General features: G+C 57.7%; 2 protein-coding genes and 1 long non-coding RNA gene across 50 annotated transcripts in view; 1 reads left to right on the forward strand and 2 right to left on the reverse strand.

The window, feature by feature from the left end:
• Positions 1–1,616, forward strand: part of WIPI1 (WD repeat domain, phosphoinositide interacting 1) — a 28,295-nt gene extending 26,679 nt beyond the window's left edge. For both annotated transcript variants that reach the window (XM_069542325.1, XM_069542324.1), the window contains one exon: positions 1,155–1,616. In XM_069542325.1, coding sequence (XP_069398426.1) covers positions 1,155–1,202 — 48 coding nt within the window. In that variant the 3' untranslated portion in view covers positions 1,203–1,616. The remainder of the gene's footprint in view (positions 1–1,154) is intronic.
• Positions 1,617–1,618: 2 nt separating this feature from the next.
• ARSG (arylsulfatase G) overlaps positions 1,619–24,743 on the reverse strand; it is a 102,004-nt gene continuing 78,879 nt past the window's right edge. For 19 of the 47 annotated variants that reach the window (XM_069542301.1, XM_069542287.1, XM_069542319.1 and 16 more), the window contains 6 exons: positions 24,365–24,561; positions 23,229–23,309; positions 15,251–15,359; positions 10,386–10,506; positions 5,538–5,628; positions 1,619–2,519 (listed from right to left, as the gene is read on the reverse strand). In XM_069542301.1, coding sequence (XP_069398402.1) covers positions 2,245–2,519; positions 5,538–5,628; positions 10,386–10,506; positions 15,251–15,359; positions 23,229–23,309; positions 24,365–24,561 — 874 coding nt within the window. In that variant the 3' untranslated portion in view covers positions 1,619–2,244. Of the gene's footprint in view, positions 2,520–5,537; positions 5,629–7,315; positions 8,575–10,385; positions 10,507–15,250; positions 15,360–23,228; positions 23,310–24,364; positions 24,562–24,743 lie in introns of all 47 variants that reach the window. The other 28 variants (XM_069542291.1, XM_069542280.1, XM_069542316.1 and 25 more) reach the window with 5 other exon arrangements.
• On the reverse strand, positions 11,070–14,079 carry LOC138414586 (uncharacterized). The gene is made up of 3 exons (XR_011246911.1): positions 13,697–14,079; positions 12,834–13,621; positions 11,070–12,409 (listed from the first exon to the last, which is right to left on the reverse strand). It is a non-coding gene; the product is annotated as an uncharacterized lncRNA (long non-coding RNA).

Genomic DNA, 24,743 nt, shown 5'->3' on the forward strand with positions numbered 1-24,743 from the left:
GGTTCCCTGGAATGCTCGTCAGGCCCTAATGATTTTGAAGCAGCCCCCAAAATTGTACAGAGAAGGCGGGAGGACTTGCAGGGGCCATTGGCCCCCAGCCCTGCCCTGAGGCTGCAGGCACAGCAGCAGGTAATGAGCGGGCGGGTCAGAGGCCTGGTACGTTTTCATGAGAGGGACTGTCTCAGTCATGCCCTTGCTGGCTGTGATCATCCCCGGAGAGTCTAGACACTTCTCTCTCTGCCTGTCCTGAAGTGCCAGGCCCGTTACAAACACCGGCCCAGAAGTCTCACCTCTACCCACATTCCTAAAGGCGCTCCGGGATCCTGACGCATCCTGGGGTCTTAGTAGCTCACAGACAGGAGCGGAGGTATACCCGGATAGTCCCGAGGGGTCCCTGTATAGTCACTGCTGACCTTCCTCTTTAAACACACTGGCACTTGGCTGGGTACCATCCCGCTTCCCTCCTTGGGATTTACTTTGCTCTGAGCACAGTGAGAGAAAGGCGGACCGATCATTTCTGGTCCCTCGGAAAGATGCTGTATTCGGGAAGGGAGCAGCTTTGGGTCAGTAACAAGTCGCCCTTGGTGAGTCTGCGTATTTTCTGACGTTCGTCTTGCTCTTGGGAGCAGGAGTGAAGGAATTGGGACCAAGGGTGTTTACTGACTTTTTCACAGTGACTTAGAAGTCTGTGTTTACAAGTAAGATGAGCCTTTAAGGAAAATACACATATACATGTCAGTATGCATATATATTTTGGGCTTCCCTGGTAGCTCAGACGGTTAAAAAAAAATCGGCTTGCAGTGCAGGAGACCTGGTTCGGTCCCTGGGTTGGAAAGATCCCCTGGGGGAGGAAATGGCAACCCACTCCAGTGTTCTTGCCTGGAGAATCCCATGGACAGAGGGGCCTGGTGGGCTGCCGTCTGTGGGGTCGCAAAGAGAGGAAACCGAACATGCGCACACACACGTATTTTTTACAAATAGTGTTTTCTGCACCTAAAGAAGACAGGTGACCCCTGTGGCCACACGCAAGGGTCGGTCTGTGGACTGAGATGGGGAACCTCCACCAGCCCCGTGTGGACACTGACCCGCCGGCACACCGCCCACCTGCCAGCACCCCCAGAAAGGGTAAGGCCGCTCTGTTTTGATTTCGGCAGATCACTTCGTGCCGTGGAGATCAGCAGGACAAAGCCACACCGTCCTGACGGGCAGCAGGGCCGCCCGGGTCAGGTGGTTCTGGAGCAGACGAGGAAGATGGACAGGCAGGCGGCTGAGTGAGCAGCGGGGGGGACAGAAGCCCCGGGACGTGGTTCTCAGCCGGTGGGCGCGGGGGCTGGCGCAGACCCACGGCCTGCCTTGGAAAGTGTGTCCCAGCTGCAGCGTCCACGGGAACGAATCATATCCATCGGCAACCCGGATTTTACATTAACGAGGGCATCCTTCTGAACATGTATGCTGTGTATAAAACGTACCTATAGGAACACCTCTCGGAACTGTATTCCGTTCTATGTGACTCAGGCTGTTGTGGCCAGGCAAAAGGTGTTTGCAGTGATCGGAATAAACCATTCATGACCTTTCAGTCCCATCTAGGACACTAATAATAAAATCATGGCAATGCACATTTGAGGCTTTAAAATTTTACTTTGTGGTTTGAGGAGGCAGGAAGAATTCCTAAAATCTACAGAGTACAGACATTTGCCTGTGGAAGGGATGGAGGGGGGTGGGGAGGCTTCTGCGGCTCTTCCGCTCAGAGACAAGCGGACCTTCGTCAGGTGTCCACCCTGCCCCAGCATCCCTAGGGGAGCCTCCCGGCCGCGGAGCATCTCCGGTCGCACCCCGCCGCTTGGTCGCAATCAGCACGCGGGCGCAGGAAAGGCGGGGCGGGGCTGCTCCAGACGCCAGAGGGCACGGGCCTCCGATCAAAGGACCAGCAAAACTGGGTACATTTAAAAAAAGGAAAAGGAACTGCAGCGTGTTGTGCGCTGCTCGGGGTCACGTGCTGTTCCAGGCAGGCATCTTCACGTCTCCTGGTCTCCTTCAGCGTCATTCTGCGAGTCCGGTTACATAATCGCCCAAGTTCAGAGGCTGGTCTGACTCCTGACTCGCTGCCTTTGCTCACAGCGCGGGCGCGGTGCGCTCTCAGACGGGGACGCAGAGCGGTGACCGCGGAACAGCTCGGGGCCTCGTCTTCGGAGCGCGCGGGGCCGCGGCGGGGGCAAGCGCCAGCGCCCTGGCTCAGTGTGTCCCTCACGCGGCCCGGCAGCGGCAGGCGGGGCGCCGGGGGTCGCAGCAGGGCCGCACGGAAGGGTCCTGGCTGTAATCCGCCCGCGAGACGCGGTCGCGGGCGATGTCGGCGAGGACGCCGGCCAGAGCCGCCGCGACCCTGGGCAGCACCGCCCGGTACTCGGCGCCGCCCCGGTCCAGGGGCGCGGCCTCCGCGCGGTCAGCTTCCAGGTCGAAGATGAGGGGGCGCTCGTGGTGCCGCTCGGGGCCGACGCTCCCGTCGCAGGCTCGGGCTCCGCCTGGGGAGGGGACGGCAGAGACCCCGTCAACCCAGCGTCGGCCCGAGGTGTGCAGAGCATCCCGACGAATTCTAAGTGCTAACTGGAGTGAGCCCAGAACGGGCGTGCAGCGGAGAGACCGGTTTCCCCACACAAGTCTGAAGGGCTCAGCAAGGAAGGGTGGTGGAGCTCACAGTGTGAATGCTATTAAGCTAGACAGGCCTGATGAACACCGTGTTTTCCACTGAAGTCCTTAAATGTTCATGCTAGGAGCGAAGACTATGTCCCAGGACGGAGACATTTACCTAAGGACAGGGAGGCCCGGCATGCTGCGATTCATGGGGTCGCAGAGTCGGACACGACTGAGCGACTGAACTGAACTGAACTGAGGGACAAAATTCAACAGACCCCAGTTCTAACAAAGTATAAGAGCCAGCCTCCTCAAGTTTAAGGAGATTAGGTGGTAATTAACAGCCCGTGGGGGGGCTACCCTGGTGGCTCAGTGTAAAGGATCCCCTTTCCAATGCAGGAGACTCGGACTTGATCCCTGGGTGGGAAGGTTCTCCAGAGAAGGCAATGGCGGCCCAGTCCAGTATTCTTGCTTGGAGAACCCCATGGACCGGGAATCCTGGTGGGCTAAGTCCATGGGCTCACAGAAGAGACTCACACATGACAATGCCTAAACAGCAACCTAGTTCACCGAAAAATCTAAAATTGCATCCTCATCACAGGACACACATGTCTTTCTCTAGCCTAATGTAGCACCCACTCCAGTGCTCTTGCCTGGAAAATCCCAGGGACGGAGGAGCCTGGTGGGCTGCAGTCCATGGGGTCGCTAGGAGTCGGACAAGACTGAGCGACTTCACTTTGACTTTTCACTTTCTTGCATTGGAGAAGGAAATGGCAACCCACTCCAGTGTTCTTGCCTGGAGAATCCCAGGGACGGGGGAGACACGCGGGCTGCCGTCTGTGGGGCCGCACAGAGTCGGACACGACTGACGCGACCTAGCAGCAGCAGCAGCAGTCTAATGTAGCAGGTGTCAATTCATCTCATCGCAAAGCAGGTTTAAGTCATCCGGACGCAGAGTTTCAAGGATGGGAGGTGAGAGAAGGAATCAGAGCTCCCTCACCCATCTGCTGACGTCTCCCTTCTCCGTCTGCTAACTCTCCTGGGGGCCGGGTGACTGTAGAGAGGAGCAGGCCTCCCCTGGGTGTCATAATTCCTTTCTGATTGTGATCGTTTCCAACAGGCTTATTACGTCGTGTGACCCCAGCATTGTGGTGCCAAGGGCTTTCTGGCTGGGTTACGACTTCTGAAATTAACTCAGCCTGGAGAAACCATACCTCTTCGATAGAGTAATGTAAGGGCTGTAATCTAGAGCTTCCCATCTGAACGCATAACAAATATCTGACTGGTTTGCATTTTAGGTCTCGGAGAGTTGCACATTCCTGTGGCAGTTTTAATATTTCTCAAGTGATGAACTCAGAAGAACCGGTTTTGCTTTTATGACACATTTTCTTTGGGGTCACTTATTCATGCTCAAGGCAAATAATGTTTGTTCTTCATTATATAATTCTTTGGAAAGCTCTAACCTCAAATAACTGAATCAAACTGGAATCCATATCAGATTCCAGATTTGAAAGGGCTTTTTTTTTTTTTTTTTTGCATGGGGTGGGGAGAGGTCTTGTTTTTCATTCATTACAAAAAAGTGTTAGTGTTCCTACCAGATCCAAGATTCTGTGCGAGGCACATCAAGAGGACAAAGATTGAAGAGCTCACAGAGCTGAGTTTGTGCTTAGACGGTCAGCGGCATCCGACTCCTTGAGACCCCATGGACCGTAACCCGAGTGAACTGCCATTTCCTCCTCCAGGGATGTTCCTGGTCCAGGATCAAACCCGTGATTCCTCCGTCTCCGGCATTGGCAGGCAGGTTCCTTACCACTAGCACCCCTGGCCGTTGAGTTTAGAGGGCTTAAAACTATTAGGAAGGATAAAAGATGTACTTAAATAACTGGCGCAGATGGTAAAATGTGGTAAATATCAGAGTTCTCCACATCCTACCAGCTGGGAAGATGAAAAGGCATTCTGCCATCCAGGCGGCCTTAAACGCTGAGAGGGATTTTAATCTGGAGGCCAAGGAGGGTCATTGCTCTTGGTAACTAAGACTAGACAAGCACGGGACGGGCTTCCCTGGTGGTCTGGTGGATAAGAATCCGCCTGCCAATGCAGGGGACGCAGGTCTGGTCCCTGGTCCGCGAGGATCCCACGTGCCGCTAGGCAAACAAGACCGTGTCCAGCACCGCAGCGAACAGCAGCCCCTGCTCGCCGCAGCTGCGAACCACCACGCACACAGTGAGGACCCAGCACTGCCACAGATAAATAAAACTTTCTAAAACAGAAACGAAATACAGGACGTCCCTGGTGGCCCAGGGGTTAAGACTCTTTGCTTCCACTAAAAGAGGCGCGGGTTTGATCCCCCGCTGGGGAACTAAGACCCCCATGCTCTGCAGCCAGAAAAAAAAGATGTGCAGGGACCCAGGATGGAGGGAATTTGAATTCAGTTGGAAGCAAGAAGCCACTGGAGGATTTTAAGAACCGTCCCTGATCGGGTAGCAGGTTTCTAAAATACGTTAACATTTAAGACACCCACAGGGTGACCCAAGAAGCAGGAAACCTCAGTTTGCTAAACAGACCTTCTACAGCTACTTTCTCAGTCTCTTGTCAGGCAAATTACACTTTAAAGTCTCTCCAAGCCTCCACTGAACATTCAGTCACACGGGCCCGGCAAGTAGAACCATGGGGTGAAGCGTTTTTTCTCGGGAGAAAGGGCAGTGTAGACGCGCTGGGCCAGCTCCAAGCTGGCTGGGGAGCTCGGGGAAGAGTGGAAAGACCTTGTTTGTGTATTGGTGGGTGTGGCGGGGCCCCTGGGACCGGATCTGGGGGCGACGCTGTCAGAGATGCTGCCGCGTCCCTGAAGGAGGGCACGCGCCCTCGCCGTGAGGCCTGAGCGGGGTCCGCAGGGCACCCCCCCCACTCACCGGTGACGTAGAAGGCCTTGTACTGCTCCAGGCGGACGGTCTGAAGCGCTCCGTCCTCTCCAGCAGCCCCGCTGTTGGGGTGGAACAGCACCTGGGGAAGGGGACAAGGCTTCCTGGTGAAGCGCCCGACGCCCTCCCTGGACAGCAGGAGCGTCCTTGTCGTGGTCCCTGCTCCCCATCACCGCCGAGCCCACCCCGCCCCAAACGCGGCAGACACAGGCCTCCGGTCCACACGGCCTGTTCCCGGGAGCGTAAGCGGGCGGCGCGTCTCCCGGTCAGTTCATCCGAGTGGGTCACAGGTCTGGCTGGCTTCCAAGCCCAGAACTAGCCTGGTCATTTGCAGGGTCTGGTGCAAAATGAGGATGAGACAAACCTTGTCCCCAAATCAAGAATTTCAACGGTCAGCACAAGGGGTTATGTTCATTATCCTGTGATAAACCATGATGGAGAAGAATATGAAAATAACGTACACGTATGTATAACTGGGTCACTTTGCTGTGCAGTAGAAATTAACAGTGTTGTAACCAACTCTACTTCAGTATTTATGATTTCATTTTTATTTACTATTTGGTTGCCCCAGGTCTTAGCTGTGGCACGTGGGATCCAGTTCCCTGACCAGGGATCAAACCCGGGCCCCTGTACTGGGCGCAAAGTCTTAGCCACTGCTCCACCAGGGGAGTCCCCTAAGATAAAATCTTAAGAATAACTATTTTATTTTACTTACTACCCCTGGTCCCCAAATTACAGTTTTCAAGGTGGCCAGGGCATGCCAGGGGCATGGGTTCGATCCCTGGGGCGGGGTTGTGGGGGGTCTAAATCCTACAGGCCACTGGGTATGGTTCCCCCTACCCTGCCAAAAAAAAAAAGAAAAAAGAATCGCCCTCCAGAATGGAGAGACTCAGAGTGGAGTTCAGGGTTCCCAAGGGCAAGGTCTGGTAGGAAATAAATGACCAGCATCCTTGGAAAGCTGGGGGCTTTGGGCTGGAAGCGTGAGACCGCCCTGCTATGAATCATGACTGATATATATCACTGGAAAGGCGCTTATGTGATTCAAAGTTTCCATGGAGCTAAAAAAAAAAAATGAGAAACATCTGTTGGAGCGGTAAACAGCTGTCCCCCCGAGTTTCCCGGCCCTGAGCGGCTGCCAGCGAGGGTGGGCCCCCCCAACACCTGCTGCTTCCGAGCTCTCGTGACAGCGCCCGCGATCCCGGCGGCGTGATGACAGCGGGCCCCGTCCAAACAGGAAGAGGACCATAACTCAGAACCCTCACCCCTTCCAGCCCGAGGAAGCCAAGCCTCTCACCGCAGGAGGCTGCGTTGTTTCCTTCTGGAGAGGACAGGAAGGTGGGGGGCGCTTGGAAAACCTATTGTCAGCTAAGCTGCAACATTACTCAGACACCCAGGAGACGGGAGCCCTGGTCTGCGGGTTAGAACCCTTGACACCTTGTGACTCTCAGTAACAGAAGCTCCGCACGGGCGGACTGCCGTGGGCAGGATGTTTACGCGTTGCCAGGCACCACTTCCGAAACCCAAGAGGAAGCAGGGGGGCTCGCCCTCGAGCCCGCGGATGGGTTTGGAGGACTCTGTACGTGCCCTGCTCTCCCCTCTGAGCCGACCGACCAAGGCGTTCTTGTTTATATCAACAGAGGAAGGAGGCTGGCGAATTTACACACGAATCACAGCTGGAGACATTTCCTCCCCAGGGGACACGCAGTCCGAATTTCAAAGATAACTTTATCTTCTGCAAACACATGCATCTTCTTGGTGGCTTTTCTTACCTGTTAGCTTTATTCTATCCAATCGCCGTTTTTCAAGCAGGAGGCACCTCCTTACTTTAAGCCCTGGAGGCCGGTGCCTAGGTGAGATCCTCAGCAAGCCAGGAGAGCTCCCAGGCCTTCGGGTGCGGGCGCGCAGACCCCCATCTCCAGAAGTGGTCAGCCTTGTGCCAGCCGCTCTGGACAGCATCTCTGACCACTAGGGGCCTCTCTTCTCCTTAAGAGAGGTGATCGGTGGTCCAGAGACTGAGGACTTAACTGCTTTTCCGACGTGTGGTCTCCAGGGATGGCTGCGCACTGTGTGACCGCACAGCCCAGGTTGGTCAGGGCAGAGCAGGTGCAGTGCTGCTACGGAAGTGTTCCGTTGGCTGACAGTTCTTGGGCTTGGACGTGTCAGCCTGGGGCGGGGATAAGACGTGACCAGCCACGATGCCACAACCCGCAGCTTCCAGCCGGGAGCCAGGCAAGCCCTGAGTGGGACCTGTGTGCCCCTCTGCCCGCCCGCTCCCTGCTCCCCCTCCTCCACTCCCCCTCCCTGCTGCGGCTGCCCTCGGTGCCTGGACACAGACCCCCCCGGACTGCAGGGTGTGCAGAAATGCACAGCATAGAGTCAGCAGCCGAGGTTTTCAACATCACAGACAAGACGGCCCTGGCTGTCTGCGAGTGAGAAGACCGCTCCGCCGGAAAACCCACAGCCCAGCATCTGCTCTCATCGCAGGGCCCAAGGGGCGGGGTCAGTGTGCACACAGCCCCACGCTGCTTCAGCTCGCCAACTTGCCGTTGCCATTACCTGCTTGCAAAACGGAAGCACCCAAGGGCTGAGGCGTTTTGCATAGCTTTGAGATGACAGTCTAGGAGTTCCTTCGAGCTTCTTGAAACTGGAATGGTTTTCTAAACCAACCCATACCAGAACCTTGTAAGCCCAGAATATAGCTGAGGGTGAACAAACTGTGTTTATTAAAACATACTTGTGTGTGCTGTGGGAGCGAATGAATATATTCTGCATCTTAAGGGATGTTCCAGACAGGCGGAAGCGTTTAAATCTAACCTTTAAGGCTGTTTGTGCCACTGGATGTCCCAGAATGTCACACAGCGCCTTGCACGCGACTCAGTAAGTGGTCACTGAATGCAGAACAGCACACGCGTGCGTGTGTGTGTGAACGCACAGGTATATGTACGCACATCTTTATAATCCTGTGTTTCCCTCCTGGTCTTCCATCAGCAACTTCGAGAGGATTTACAATCGTTTCTCTTGGGGCCGACTAGGAAAGACCGAGGTGGGGCCCATGGTGAGAACCCTCCTGCCACCCCAGGAAACGAAAGAGACTCAGGTTCGATCCCCTGGAGGAGGGCATGGCAGCCCACTCTGCTGTTCTTGCCTGGAGAATCCCATGGACAGAGAAACCTGGGGGCTACAGTCCACGGGAGAGCAAAGAGTCAGACACGACTGAAGCGACTTAGCACACACTCGGAAAAGACCGAGGCCAAATCCAGGGCCAGCAGCAAGCTATGTTGACCTCTCAGGTGTCTTTACTAACACTGCAGGAGTCTAGTCCTTGGGGGGGTCGGGCCCACGGGAGACACACCCTAAGAGTTCCCGCAGAGCTCCTGGTGAGCAGTAAGGCGTGGCTGTTCCCCCTGGGTCACGGGGTGCCGTCAGCCCCACTCCAGCTGTGTCCCCACCCATCACACATCCCCACAAAACCCCAAACGGCGCTGTGGCTTTTATCAGGCCATCCTGCCGGGTCCCTGGGGCCCACGTTAGTCACCACGCAGCCCTGAAGAGGGGCCCCCGTGAGTTTGCGGAAAGAGGCAGCCTGAGAAAGCAGGTCTCTGCCGGCTGCAGACGGAAGTTCCGCGCCAGCTCCCACGGGCTCTGGGACCGTGTTGAGGAGCCAGCGTCGAAGCTTCCTGGTGACCTTAGTCACCCTCCTGGACACTTGGGAGCATCTCTCCACTGACGCAGTCGACAACCCCCCAGGGCCACATACCGCCAGCTCCCAGCCCAGGGGCGGAAGCCACCTTCCTGCGTAGCTGTCCTGGGGGGAGGTGGGACGGGGAACAGGGTTGGGCTTGGCAGGGTCTGCAGCTCGGGAAGCAGGGTAGGGGGTCAGACCAGCTGGGAGGAGCTGTTCTGCCCCAGGGGCCAGCCCGGGCCTCCATGAAGGAGCCCAGGGCCCACTCTGACCCGTGCACCGGCAGAGGGGCAGGGCACCTTCAGGAACTGCCTCAGGACATTCGACTCACTTCCCTGTGACTCCCGGGAGGCCAGAAATAGACGCTTTGATGTGCTGGTCCCTAACTGGGAGGCCAGGCCCGGATCCCACCCGCCCCCTTCCCTCCTCCCACTTCCTCTTCCTTTTGGCAAAAGTAAAACAAAGAGAGAGAGAGACAGCCGCCGCCGAATGCTTCCGGAAACACCCGAGAGGGGCCTGGGGGCTGGAGGGCTGTGTGCGCTGAGCGCTCCAGGAGCCGGGAGAGGTCAGGGGCCCCGCCCCCAGGACATCATCCATCCATCCACTCACCCATTCACACATCTTTTCGGTCACCCAGTCACTCACTCAATTCAGTCACTGCCTGCTGCCTGGGTGCCAGACCCCGTGTTACGTGTACTGAGAATTCCACGGTGAGATTCCTGCCCTTAAGGAGCTTTCGTTCTGGCGGGGTCAGTGGCGGGGGGAGGCAGGGAGCCCCATAATACAGTGCAGACACTGCTTATACATCCCATCCAGCTAAAGCCTGTGCCTTCTGCCGAAGTCATGTCAGAAAATTAAATGATGGTGAGAAAAAAAAAAAACCATTTGTTGCAGGGAATAAGTAACCCGCCCTAGGCCAAACTGCTACCTAGAAATCTGGGTGATGAGCTGGACTGACTCGAAGCAGAGCAGGGAGTGGAAAGAGGTTCCTCTCAAAGGAGTGCCCCTCCCAGGGGTCTGGCAGGCTGGACCTCCAGCGGCCACTGGTGGGCATCTTCTGAGGACGGGTCTGTCTGCACACAAGCTGGCAGACCTGGATGGGGGCGGCAGGCCGGCCTCCGGACGAGCCCGGGAGGACACGCACCCCCTCCACTCACCCTGTGTCCCGTCTGCGCCTGGCCGAACAGCACCTGCGAGACGTCCAGACCATCAAAGCTTCGGCCTCGGGGCAGGGGGGCCCCGGCCAGGGCCAGCACGGTGGGGAAGACGTCCAGCACGCTGCGGGAAGACCAGGCGGAGTCAGCCCCAGTGTCCCCAGGCCCTCTCCCTGGCCACCCTGGGGCAAGACCCTCCTGGACGGCCCCCAGCACGGGCTGTCTCTCTGCCCGGGGTTCAGTCCCTAGGTCAGGAAGATCCCCTGGAGGAGGCAATGGCAACCCGCTCCAGCGTTCTTGCCTGGAGAATCCCACGGACAGAGGAGCCTGGTTGCTGCAGTCCATGGGGTCGTAAACAGTCGGACACGACTGAGCGGCTGAACAAGTGCAGAGCTCGGGGAACTCTGGTCCATTCTCGGCAACGGCCCACACAGGGAAAGGCTCTAAAGAGGGGCGTGATTGACAGAGGACGGGACGGCAGGACGGCTTCGCCGACTCAACGGGCATGAGTCTGAGTGGACTCCAGGAGCTGGTGACGCACAGGGAGCCCTGGCGTGCTGCAGCCCGTGGGCTCGCAGAGGCGGACACGACTGAGCGGCGGCTGAACTGAACTGAGGTGTGTGTGTGTGACATTCTGACGTGTGTGTGTGACATTCACTTTGCGGTACGGCAGACACTGACACAACATTAGACTCCAATAAAAATTCATTTTTAAAAATAAATAAAAAGAGAGCTAAGCGGCTCCACCGGTCACTGCCTAGGCCACCACCGCCCGCTGAGCGAGGCAGTGTGTGACCAGCACCTGCAGGGGGACAGTCACTTCATTTCCCTCCCTGGGTCTCCATCCTGCAAACAGCTCACTTGTGTTTAGAACGTGGTCATGGGTGCCCCCCGCCACCCCCTTTCATTCAGCCCTTTTATTCCTTTTACAAACTAGTCCATGTTTGGGGGCGGGGGGGAGGTGCTCAGTCGTGTTGGACTCTTTTCGACCCTAGGGACTGTAGCCCGCCAGGCTCCTCTGTCCATGGGATTTCCCAGGCAAGAATACTGGAGCGTGTTGCCATTTCCTCCTCCAGAAGGTCTTCCTGACTCAGGAATCGAACCCACGTCTCCTGCATCTCCCGCATCGGCAGGCGGCTTCTTTACCGTGTGGGCCACCTAGGAAGCCCTGGTCTGTGCTGAGGGCGGGAGCAAAGGTAATGCCCAGCGACGTGAAGAGCACCGCGCCCACAGCCCCTCCACCCGAAGGCAGCCACGACGGCGGGTCTTCCTAGTCTGATTTTCTCTGAAGTCACGCGCTACCATTTGCCTCCACACCAGGGCACATCTCCCTCCTGCATTCTGGTCAGAAAAACAAGTTCCAGCAGGAACAGAGCTGTGAATCTGAGGGCCGGGCCCACCAAGAGTCAGTGGGACTCGATGGAGACCCAAGGGCCCGGCCACAGGAGGCTGGACGCCCCTGGGAGAGGATGGGCTCTGGCTTCCCCAGTCCAGGGTCTGGGGGGAGCCTCACCCTCCAGGAAGGGGTCTCAGAAGGGACCTGGCAGGCCATCGCTCCCCTCCTCCAGCCCAGGGCTCCGCCCACAGCAGACCCTCCCCGTTGACTTGGAACAGGGGTCTCTGCTCTCCCTTTGGCCTCCAGAGTCCACGGGGCCGGCAGCTTATCGCCCGTGATGCTCCTTCCAGGAGCTGGCACCCCACACATGTGCAGAGGCAGGAAGGGCAGCAAGCCCTCATGGAGTACAGAGCAGTCCAGAAGCCAGTCCAGAGTGGGGGTGGGGAGGGGGTGAGGGAGGGGATGTGGGAGGCTGCTTCCTAGAAGCGAGGACATGACCTCGGGGCAGGTGTGATCTGCAGGCAGGCAGTGAGAAGCGGAGCTCTGGCGGGTCAGTTGGGGTGCACAGGCCTGAACTCTGGGTCTGGAGCGAGGGAGGGGCCGGCAGAACCCCCTCTGAACTGTGGAGAAGCGAGAACCAGCCCAGGGCGTGGGGAGCACGCTCTTCAGCCTCTCTCAGTTGCCATCCTTCCTGCGTGGGGTTCACTCGCGTTACCCCCGGGGGAATCTAGGTGCCCCCCTTCCTGGCCCGGGTCCCTCTGGGAGACCAGCAGCTCCAGCAGCGCCTTCCAGGGGGCAGAGAGCTCCCAGAGTGCCAGGGAAACCCAACACCAAAGCGCGCACGTCCGTGACCGAGCAGAACATAGCCCAGAGCAGGGTCGTCAGGACCACCCGTCCCCCCGGAGCCTGCTGCCAGACACAGCAACAGGGACAGAATCTTGAAAGGAAAGGCTGGGCCTTGCCGGGGAGGGTGGCGCCTAGCCCACGGGACTCCCTGAAGGGCACAGCCTGCTTGTGGCTCCTTCTTCCGGAACCTCTGCCTCAAGGCAGCCGCGCCCCCCGCAACACAGCGGCATGCCTTTCCGATCTGGGGAGACAGGTGCACCCCTCCTCACCCGGGGGACTATCCGCTCTTCTTAGCTGTTTTTCACATGAGGTTATTTCACGTCCTTCCTGCCCCGATCGTCGCTGTGGACTTGGCCCAGGAGTCCCCATGAGAGTGGTCCTCAGTTCCGGACAGAGACGTGGCTCCCAGCTCAGGTGTGAGCAGACACACCCCTTTCTGCACACAACCCAGGGCATCGCACGAGAGCTCTGACTCAACCGGCACGAGTCTGTCCTCGCAGGGGGCTTGTGGAGCTGCCTTGGGACGTCCCGGTTGTCACAGCTGGGGCTGGTGGAGCCGTTGGCGTCTAGAGACCAGGGATTCTAGCAAACATCCTCAAACACCCGGGACACCCTCCACCATAGAGAACAGTCCGGCCCCAAACGTCAACAGTGCCAAGGTCGAGATACCCTGCTTCAGGGCTTTAGGGTCAGATCCCAGGGCCCTTTCGGCGTGTGCTGCCAAGCCCCGCCCTCCTGAAGGGACATCGGCTCCAAAACAGCAGGAGCTTTCGGTCTGATGCTGCTGCTAAGTCGCATCAGTCGTGTCGGACTCTGTGCTATCCCACAGACTGCAGCCCACCAGGACCTCTGTCCCTGGGGTTCTCCAGGCAAGAATACTGAAGTGGGTTGCCATTTCCTTCTCCATCAGTCTGATGAGCCTGTTCCAACATCCGGTCCCTGGAGCCATGCCTGATCCATACTGGACACAACGATCCATCTTCATTGAAGATTTTTATGCTTTGGTTTTGGGAGCGGGGGATCCCAGCTCCCTGACCAGGGATCGAACCTGTGCCGCCTTCATTGGAAGGCAAAGGCTTAACCACTGGACCGCCAGGGAGGTCCCCAAGACAGGCTTCCATGGGACACTCACCAGCAAGCCCCTGAGTCAGCTGTCACCTCTGAAGCCTGAAATAATGAGCACAGGGATGTCGCTCCATCGCAGCACGGTGACCAACGGTAGGCACAGACGCCATTCTCAACTGACAACAGCGTGCTTGGCCCCTGGTGACGTCACCCGCGAGGTGGCCGAGTTCCCTGTGCACGTCCGGCCCAGCCCGTGAACCCCTGGCCTGACTGCAGTGAGTCAAGCCCAGGAAAAGCAGCCCGCCTGGCCTACTTCCCGGCCGCCTGGCGTCACAAACTCCAGCCCAAGGTACTGTTGTCATACCTGCTGGGAGCCTCCTCCCCAACGGTACTAGGCTGGCCGCAGGCTCCTGGGGGCCAAGAGGGTGCCAGGGACAGGGCCTGGCCACCTGCTGCTCTGGCATCACGGCTGGTTACCCTCTGACCCCTGACTTCAGCGCCCCCCATCCCATCCCTCCCCCCGGGACGCTGGAGGACACCTGTGAGACGTGCGCTCCTCCTCTGGGCTGCGTTCTCTAGTCCAGAACCCAGCTGGCTGATGGCGAAGGACCTTTGGAACTAGAAAATTAGTCTTTAACAAAGCCTCTGAGCGTGGGAGCAAGCACCTGGGTGCACCTGGCCATGGGGCAGAGCACCAGGAGGACGCCCCCTTAGTTAGGAGTCAGGGCCGCGTGGCGCTGCGGTCAGGATGTTCACCACGGCCGAGCTCCGTGCCAGGACGTGGCCTCCGGGTCAACCTCGATAAGGAGATCGGCGTGATCTGACATGTGGTCACGCCGACAGTTGTCCTTCGAAGAAAGGGGCGCTTCTTTTTGGAGCTTCTTAGGCAGAGGCAGGAAGAAGGTCCTCAGCCAAGGATTCAGCCTTTCCTCCCCAGCCAGGGGGACCCTCCTTCCCTCTCTCCCCTCCAGGGTACATGAATGCCTAGACCCCTCTCTCAGGGACATCCATCTGAGTGACCCCCCTTGGACACCTGCCCTACCCCCAAGGGGGGAGTCATCCGGGTTCAGTGATCTGTTCCCCCCCGCTCCCCACCACCAGCTGGCGTGAGTGCATGCTAAGTCATTTCAGTCGTGTCCGACTATTTGCAAGCCCATGGACCTTAGCCCGCCAGGCTCCTCTGTCCATGGGATTCTCTAGGCAAGAAGCCTGGAGTGGGTTGCCATTCCCTTCTCCAGAGGATCTTCCTGACCCAGGGATCGAACCCAGGTCTCCCGCATTGCACGCAGATTCCTTCCCATCTGAGCCACCAGGGAAGCTTAGCCCACGCCGAAAGCGGTGATGAGGCTCCTGCGGACACCACTGCGACCAGTGCTGATGGCCGTGCAGCCCACCCGGCGCCCTCTTCCCAGAGACGGTCTCCCCAGAGGAGGGCCTGTAGAGCCCCCTGTGCTCCTGCTTTCAGGGGCTCACAGGCTGGCCTGCAGGCAGCTCCGCGCAGCTGCTGTCTGAGTCTGGGAAGGCCCTGTGGACGCCTGCCCAGGGTCAGTGATGGGGAGGTCTCCAGCCACCCGAACATACGCCTTCTCCTTGCATCTCAAGGAAACTGGGGGGGTCGTACCTCAGCAGAGCTGTGCTGGTGACATTGACGGGGACCCTGCCGGGCCAGTAAGCCAGGGCCGGGATGCGGTGCCCTCCTTCCCAGGTGGTCTGCTTGGCGGGACTTCCCCCTGCAAGACAAGGAGGCAGTCGTTTCTCTGGGAAGAGCAGTCCTTCCTGACAGGGATGCTCTGAGAGCTCCCAATAATTCCAGCAAAGGCCCGACTTCCCTTGGTAATCAGCCATTTTTATTCACCTAGTTAATCTCTTTCAATGTGTGTGTGTATGTTCAGTCACTTAGGTGCATCCGACTCTTGCAACCCCGTGGACTGTAGCCCGCCAAGCTCCTTGGTGCAGGGGATTCTCCAGGCAAGAACACTGGAGTGGGTGGCCATTTCCTTCTCCAGGGGATCTGCCCGACCCAGGGACTGAACCCGGGTCTCCCGCATTGGAGGCAGACGCTTTAACCTCCGAGCCACCGGGGAACACAGGTGAGACATAGTAGGCGCTCAACAAATACCTGTCAAACAAACATGAACAAAAGTGTCTCCCTACAGGTCATGTTGAGGATGGGAAATAAAATTGTTTGACTAAAGGCAGAAACTCCCCCCAGCTATTTGATCTGTCTGATGCCAACAACTGACCTGGCATAGATTTTGTTGTATTTTCCCTTTGCCTCACTTTTTACCCCCCCTTTTGTCTGCCTCTATTTTTGAATGAATGAGTTGTTCCAATGTTGTGGAGACAGCATTCATAATAGCTTTGACCTCTTACCTCTTTCAGGGAGGTAAGAACAATCTATGTGCAATCTACGAATTTCCACTGGGTAATTAAAGGAATTCTTTTTGTAACTACCGAGTCAAAGTGACCAGCAGTGTAACGGTGACCAGCGGGCTGGAAGGGATGAGGTCATGCCTTATGGACACATCCTGAATACACGTCATGTTGAATTAGCCATGACCATCCCCACCACTCCCACACACGCCCCGACTTCAGCCCAGCTGAGCCAGGAATTGCACACAGCTAGCGTGTCAGAGGCCTTCCAAGGCGAAGGCTGTGTGTGCCTCACACAGGCCGCGGTCATGCGACGGCCTTATGTTTGGCTGCCGTGAACAGGGGTGGGGGGAGAAGACCAGGCTGCCGGCGCTCTGCAGCGCCCACCCCACAGCGAAGGCAACCTTTGAAGTCCCGGGCCAGCTCCCAACACCGGAAGTGCCCAGCATTCTTGGAATTTTCTCATAACCAGCTCTGGAGTCCCCCCAAGTGTTGAAGTAAGAAACAAAACGCACACCAACTTGCGTCCGTGTGGACGGTTCCTGTGTAGGGGTGTGGGGCTCTCGGAACCAGGTGGGCCGGGGGGGAAGCTCTGCGGCCTGGCCTGGGATGTCTCGAGCACCTGGTCGCCATCCAGAGTCCCGCTGCCCAGAAGGGCCCAGAGCCCCCTCCCATTCTTCACGCACAAGCAGCAGAGAACCCGGTGCTGCTGGGGCATAAATCACACTCCCACGTGGCTGCGGAATGCATGACTTATGCCTCTGCCCCGGGCCAAGAGAGGGTGGGAGCATCGCACGCGCGCAAGCCCTGCACACATCCACCCCCCACCCATGAGGGGCGTTTCTAGGGACGCTTGGGAAATAGGTGGGTGAGAATATGGAGTCCATTTATTTGCAAGTCCATGGAACACAGTATCCCGATGAACTTGCTTAGCCTCTGAGGCCAGATGCTAAGGAAAAGTGAAGGCTTCAATTCCAAGAAACCAGCCAATGGTTCTGCGGGTCAACCAGAAGGCCCAAGCTGGGGATCTGCACTGTGGTGGGACTGTGGGCACCAGAGTCGGCACTGGAGTTGCATCTCTGCCTCCAAGATATTTCCGGAAGGGTGCCCTGGCCCCTGGGCTTCCCAGGCAGCACTAGTGGTAAAGAACCCGCCTGCCAATGGAAGAGACGCAAGAGGCGTGGGTTCAGTCCCCGGGTCAGGAAGATCCCCGGGAGGAGGGCATGGCAACCCTCTCCAGTCTTCTTGCCTGGAGAATCCCACTGACAGAGGAGCCCGGCGGGCTGCAGTCCATGGGGTCGCAGAGCTGGAGACGATGGAAGCAACTTGGCACACAGACTCTAGTGACAGCGATTTCTCCAGTTAACGGAGCCTCTCCCGAGCACCAAGTTGAGCGCGCCTGCCTGCAGTGCTGAGGACTTCCCTGAACTCCCTCCCTTAACCCTTAGGACAACTTTGTGAGCTGAGCACTGTGACTCTTCACTTTTCACATGCAGAAGTCAAAGCTCAGAGAGGTTAAATAATTTGCCCAAGGTCACAAAGCAAGGAAACAGTCAAGTCAGGATCTGAGTCCAAGGCTGACTACACGGCCGGCACCCTTAGTCATTAAGAACTTCTAGGACCCTCTAGGACTGTGGTTCCCATCCCTGTATGCAGACTCGAGTCACTAGGGGAGCTTTGGAGAAATACTCATGCAAAGGTCCATTTCCCAGAAATTGTGAGTTAATTGACCTGAGCTGGGGTCCAGACACCAGGAAAGCCCTGTAAAGCTCTCCTGGTGAGTTCACGTAGAGCGCGCCAGTTCCAGGGCAGTAAGAAAGGGGACATGATACATCTCAAAACTAAACATAGCATGTGTCTAATGACAGGTTTCATGTGGCCTGCGCCTCTACGCCTTTACGCCCCGGAAAACAAACACAACCTTCTCCGTTACAGTGAGCAAGAACAACAGTTGAGTCCAGCCCATAAAGTAAGATGTGCCGTTTTTACTTTCAAAAGCTCTTCCTTCGTGGACGGCAACCTTCACACTTGGACCAGTCGCACTTGGCATATCCAAAGCATCTGTCGAATTTGGCTTTCTGCGGAGAAACCACGCTTGACAGACACGAGCATGCATTTCGATGCACTTCTGGTTAGTTATGACTAATTAAGGCCGAACCTCTTACTTAAAGCCATAAATATTTAGCCTCAGCAACCAAAGCACGAACAGAAGCATGATTCATGAGTGTGCTTACTTCCTCCTCCCTGGCTGTGCAAGGAGAGGCCGCTCCGTGATGCGCGGAGGAAGCCCCACCACCGTCCACGTTCAGACACATAGGCGCTTCCCAGAAAGGGTCCCTCCCAAACGCCAGGGCCCCCTGAGTCAGAAGGGCGGGGCTGCTCACAAAGGCTGGCCAGCCTGTCAGCACACAGAGCCGCCAAAGGACCCCTGGAGATGCTGCTTTTGTGAGTCTCGGGTGGGACTGTCATTCCAGGTCGCTCTGACAGCAGTATCTGGGGGCCAGAGGCCGAGAAAAAGCAGCAAGGTAGTCAGGAGAAGGCCTTCTCGTTGTGAGATCTCGGGCAGCATGTGGGATCTGAGTGCTCCCACCAGGGATCGGACCCATGGCCCCTGCATCGGAAGTGCAGAGTCTTAACTGCTGGACCGCCAGGGACATCCAGGCAGAAATCTTAACGTCCCTCTGTCTGCTCCTTCTCAGTCGTGAAGGGGGAAAGTGACTGTACTGGTCTCATGGGACGCTGGAAAGCTGACCTCAGACAATGTATGTAAAGTTCTGAGCAAGGCCCTCAGGCACGGTGCCTGGCACAGGAGCGGCCAACAAAAGCGCTCCGAAAAAACCCAAACAAAACAAAGGCACCACAAAATCCCGCACAGACAGCAGCGGGCAGAAGGTGCCCCCGGCGGCCCGTGCACTGGACTCAGGCCTCTGACAATGCGCTCTGGCGCGAAGCAGACTTTGTGTTTAAGCTGAGTCTGAATATCATTAGACAAGAGCCCTCCGTCCCACTGACCGAGTCCCTAGTCCTGTCCACAACAGACGAAAGCAAGCGTGTGTTCATTCGAACTACCTGCTTGGCCCCTCAAGCCGTTATACGAGTGTCTCGGGGCAGAAGGACGCGTCTGTTCTGAGGAGTCCACATTCTATAACCTTCTAAAGAAGCAGGCTTTGTTTCTAAATATAAACAAGTGCCTTTGCCAAGGATGCCCGGAGCTCACACACTAGTTTTCTAGAAACACACGGAAGCCAGGCCTCTGGTGGGGCCAAGGACTCCAGCTGGCCTGGGTGCCCGTGGGCGGGGTGGGGGCATTCCGAGCCTGGTGGCCAGTGGCTCAAAAGGGGACATCACTTGACTCCCACTGGTCCCGTCAGCGGACCCTGCCCCCAGCGGGGCTGGCTGCCAGCATCCTCCCCACCCCGCACCCCTCTGACCCCTGTCTGCCCCTCCAGACACCCCTGACCCCTGTCTATCCCTCACACCCTCTCTGACCCCTGTCCGTCCCCCGTACCCTCTCTGACCCTTGTCTGGCCCCCTGCAACCCCTCTGTCCCCTGTCTGCCCCCCACACCCCGTCTGACCCCTGTCCACCCCCCTGCACCCCCTCTGACCCCTGTCCATCCCCTCGACCCCTGTCCGCTCCCCCCTGCACCCCCCAGCTGGACAGACAGCCGGGCCGCAGAGCCAGCTTCCCAGTGGGAAATGTTACGTAACCGCCTGGTAGCATCGCCTTACACCAAGGTCTCCCAGAAGGGGAGGGCGCCAAACTCAACAGCATGTTTCCTCATCACCAGGGGAGGAAAGAACCGCTCTGCTCTTCAAATAAAACAAGGAAAGATTCTCCAGACAGCGGAGCCTTCCGTTAGGGGACACAGGGTGCTGGTTCTGTCCCGAAGAGGAAATAGGTCTGGAGCGGGGAGGGGGAGGGCCGCTGCTGTGCCGCGGGGCGCGGCAGGGCGGGGGGTGCTCAGCGGCAGGCCCCTCCGCCTGGGGGAAGGCCAGGCCGCCCAGCAGTGCCCCCTGCCCTGTCTCAGCCTCGCACCCCCGCCGGGTGCCGGCCAAGCCCCGCGGAGCGTCCCGCCCAGCACGGGACGAAACGCCGCTCCAGGAGACGCTGCCTCATCCCATCAGCTGAGCACCGCTCGGGCCAGGAGAGGAAGGGAGGATGGGGAGGGGGCGCCAGCGCGTGGCCTGCCGTCCGGGCTGGCGGCGGGGAGGGGAGCGGGGCGGCGCTCCCGGTACTGTTTGTCCCGCTCCGCTGTGAAAACATGGCCCGTCTTCTCGGTTTCATTGACCCTCGGGCCCGGGCGCGCTCCCAGCAGGACGCACAGGCACCTGTCTGAAGACCTGCCCCCGGGGCCCCGGCCACGCCCCGTCCTCTGGACCCTGCCTGGCCCCCCGGCCCCCCTGGTCCCCCGGGCTCCCCACAGCGTCCCCGGCAGAGGGGAGGGAGACAGCTGCCGCCAGCGTGGCGGGGAGCCGATGCGGAGGTCGAGGTCGGGGCAGGGGTGCCTGCGTGACCCCTCAAGAAAAGCAGAGGCGCCTGGCCCCACCGCCTGCTCACGTGCCGAGCAGTGTGCATATCCATACACACGGCGTCTTCCCCATCCACTCACGGACGGGCGGACCCTCCCCAGCAGCTCAGTGGTCAGGAACTGGCCAGCCAATGCAGCAGGCGTGGGCTTGGTTCCTGCGTGGGGAAGGTCCCCGCAGGCAGGCAGGCACGGCAGCCCACTCCAGACTCTTGCCTGGAGAGTCCCATGGACAGAGGGGCCTGGCGGGCTGCAGCCCACGGGGTCACAAGGAGCCCACACGACTGAAGTGACTTGGTGCGCGCAGCTTGCTCCAGTGACGATTCCGAGTCCGCTCAGCACTGCGCTGGACTCTCCTGCCTCTTCTGTTTGCACTTGTAAGCTCCTCCTCTCTCTTCCCTACAGCATGTTTGCAAGCCTGGTTCACTAGTTTACAGCTGCCTCCTAAGAGACAAGGTGAGACAGGTCCTCAGATAGGAGGTCAGAGGTCCCCTTCTTAGGGAACAGAAAGCTCCCCAGAGAGGGGCCCCCTCCTAACAGTTGTGTCCCCTCAGCCTTGGCCTCCATGCCTTCAGAATTTTCACCCTGGAGAGTAAAAGTGATCCCAGGCCCCTCTAACTGGGTACTGAGGATGGAACCTGGCCCGAGGGCTCGCCAGGCGCAGAGAAGAGGAGCTGCAACCAGGGAGTGCAGAAAACCACTGGGGCTGGCACTGTGTTTCTCTAGGTGACGGCTGCAGATTAGAGACTCTGCCTGCAGCGTAGGAGGCCTGGGCTCAAACCCCGGGTCAGGAAGACCTGCTGGAGAAGGAAACAGCGACCCGCTGCAGTATTCTTGCCTGGAGAATCCGATGGACAGAGGAGCCTGGCGGGCTACCGGCCATGGGGTCGCAGAGAGTCAGACACGATGGAGCTGCTGATACACACCATGGCTGCAGCTACCGGACCCATTCCCACCAGTCTGGGTGTGGCGCTTCTTCCTGGTCCAGCTGTCCAGCACTCTCGAACAGGCGGGGCCAACGAGAGTCATACATGAAGGCACCTGGTCACTGCACAGGTTGGAGGAGGCACCACCCAGTTCTCCTGGCTCCCATCACTCGTGTCCAGACAGGAGGCATGCTGAGGGTCCAGCAGCCACTCACCTGTAAAGTTCTTAAGGGATCTGAACCAGGGACGCCAGATCAAAGCCTTTCCTTCTCACCACTGGCCATGGGACACAAGGATGTTCCAGCTTCTAGGGAGCTATGAACTTCCTGCCAGACTAATGTGAAAGGGGGTTTATGTCCTCTGACCTGGAGAGAGCTGGGGGCCACGGGTCAGGCCAGCCAGCCAGTAGGACGACAGGGCAAACCCAGCCCCAGAGGATAATCTTGTCAAGCCCACCTCTGAACCCCTTGGACACAGATACTTTCTAAAATTTTATAATTTTTAATTTTATAAAGTATATTTATTATAAAATAAGATATTAATATTAATAAATATTATATTTGGTATTATAAAATAATACCAATGTATTTGACAAATGAAGATAGGGAAAACTACACTTAAACCCTTCCTTGGCCTTCCCAGGTGGCTCAGTGGTAAAGAATCTGCCTGCCAATGCAGGAGACACAGGTTCGATCCCTGGTCCAGGAAGATCCCACAGGCCTTGGAGCAACGGAGCCCGTGCGTCCCAACTACCCAGCCTGCGCTCTGGAGCCCGTGTGACTTGGAGCCCACACTCTGCCAGTGGTGAGAAGGTCACACACTGCAGCCAGAGAAAGCTTGCTCAGCAACGAAGACCCAGCACAGACAGAAATAAGCAAACGCAGAAGATTACTTTTTAAAAACCCTTCCTCCACCACCCAGAGGTAACCGCTGCCTCGCTTTCTGTTGCCTCTGTCACGACTTTTCTGAGACCACGTATACTTAGTATTATACGATAAGATCACACTTTACATACGGTTTTGTGACCTGCATTATTCACTGGAAAGCATTTTATGCAACTGTTTCCAGGTGAGTCACAGGCACCATTCTCAGTGGTTCCCGCCTGTTTCTTGAGATGCACGTACCGTAATTTCTTGGCGCACTCCTGTCTTGCTGGACACTTGGGTTATGTGTCTGTTTGTTTGTTTAAACCTACAGCAGTGAGCACTGTTTTACATACATCATTGCGCACTTGGCTAACTATTTCTTGAAAACAAATTCTTTAAGGAGGAATTAAAGCACCATCAGTCATGCATATGGTTTAAGCCGCACTGTCGCGTTATCCCCTGCAGGACTGCCTTTCAGAGGGTGAGGTCCTTTCACAGGACGAGGTCCCTGTGGGGAGACCACCCCGGAGCAAATGGGTGCTGAGCTGAGAGTGAAGGATGTTTAAACAAAGAGAGGCAGTGCGGATCATGGATGAAGGGATGACTGTAAACAAGGAAAGGAAAGAAAGCAAGAGGAAAGAGCAAGGTCGCCAGGATGAAGACAAAGGCAAGCGTGTTTGCTGGACGGTCCTCATCCTGGCCTCTGGGGGCAGGGCTGAAGCCCTGGAGGAAAGGAAGGGATGAAACAACGCACACCGACTTTCTCCGCCCCAGACTGTTTCTTTTCTGGGAGCTGGTGGCTGTGAGTAATCTACTCCTGTGTCACAAAGATGCCCCAAGGCCAGGAGAGAAATCGGTCCTCCCAGAGGCTGTGTCTCTTGTCCCCACCCCCGGTGGAGACCATACCTTGACGAGCTTGCCACGATCCGGTGAAGGGCCCCACACTCCCGGCCAGCTCGCACTTCTGAGCCCACGGGCCATTGTCCCCTAGAAACCGAGAAAGGCAACACAGAGTCAGGGCACTGCAGGACACTGCCAACCGTGGCCCCACACCCCTGTCCTGGCACTGCCTGGAGAAAGGACTTGTGAAAACAAGTGTGACCGTGAACTTGGAGGACCACCTTTTGAGGGGGAGGGCGTCTGTCTCCCACGGCCCGCAGAGACGCAGGCTGTCCCCGCCCCGAGCTCGCCCCATGCTGGAGCTCTGGCTTCTGGCTAAGGACTCAGCAGTCCCCTTACCAGCGTCTTCAACTCAGCAACTGTTTGCTGTTTCTGTTTTAGCCACACAGCCTGTGAGGTCTTAGTTCCTGACCCCCCTACACTGGGAGTGTAGAGTCCTAACCACTGGGCCACCAGGGATATCCCCAGCGACTCTACACTGGGAGTGTAGAGTCCTAACCACTGGGCCACCAGGGATATCCCCAGCGACTCCTTCCTGAGCACCTGTGATGCCCCAGTGCCTCCCACACGGCACCTCCTGACCCTCCAACCTGTGGTGGAAGAGGCTCGACTCTGCAGAGGAGGAAAGAGGGGCTCAGAGGCGCTAACGGAACTTTCCCAACGCAGAGGTTCAAACACCAGTGTCCACAGCCCTCACGCCAGACAGGGACCCCCGACCCACCGTTCCTGAGTGGGTCCTCGAAACAGCCCACCATGCGGGTTTGATCAGCCAGGAGATGTGAGCTGTGCCCGATGGTAACGTCTGGGCTGAGGAGGGCAGTGAAGCGGGCTTTCAAGGACTGCCCAGGGGGACACAGGCTCGTGACGTCAAAGTCTCTCGTTAACAATTAGGAGCAGTACCCATGTGACACTGACCAGCACCCAAGGGGCCGCAGGGGAACCGAGCTCTCCGTGCAAGCCTGTCCGGGGATGCGGCCTCAGGGACCCACACACACAGGCCCATGAACACCAGTGGGGCCCCACGCTCAGGGCAAGCCCCCTGCCACGGTGCAGAGGGTCACTTGCTGAGATGCTGCTCCTCTGGGGTACGTGCAGGGTTACCCATTAGACCCGAGGGAGGCTGGCTGTGGTTTTCTATTCACCTGTAAACCAGAGGAACGTGTTGTTTTTCCCTGCGAGGTCAACTGCGTCCTTGATCCGGCCCACAAGGTGGTCCATCTCCTGCAGGCTCGCGCTATATGGCCTTTGACCCCTGGATCCTGCTGATGGCGGCGTCCTGGCCAGGGGCACGTGCATGTGGGCCAGGGCCACGTACAGCAGGAAGGGTCTCCCGCTGGTGCTGAAATGAGAGAGCCGGACCATGACCCCCTAGAAGGGCCCCGGGGCCCAGCGGAGAGCCCGGAACCCCTGGGGCCCAGGAAGCACACACCTGTCTACAACCTCCAAAGACAACGGGCACGTGATCTGGTTATCGGGTGAGAGTCTGCGAGTCAGTGTCCTCATCGTAACCGCCCTTTAACA

Source organism: Ovis canadensis, chromosome 11 (assembly GCF_042477335.2).
Source record: "Ovis canadensis isolate MfBH-ARS-UI-01 breed Bighorn chromosome 11, ARS-UI_OviCan_v2, whole genome shotgun sequence".
NCBI classification, from domain to species: Eukaryota; Metazoa; Chordata; class Mammalia; order Artiodactyla; family Bovidae; genus Ovis; species Ovis canadensis.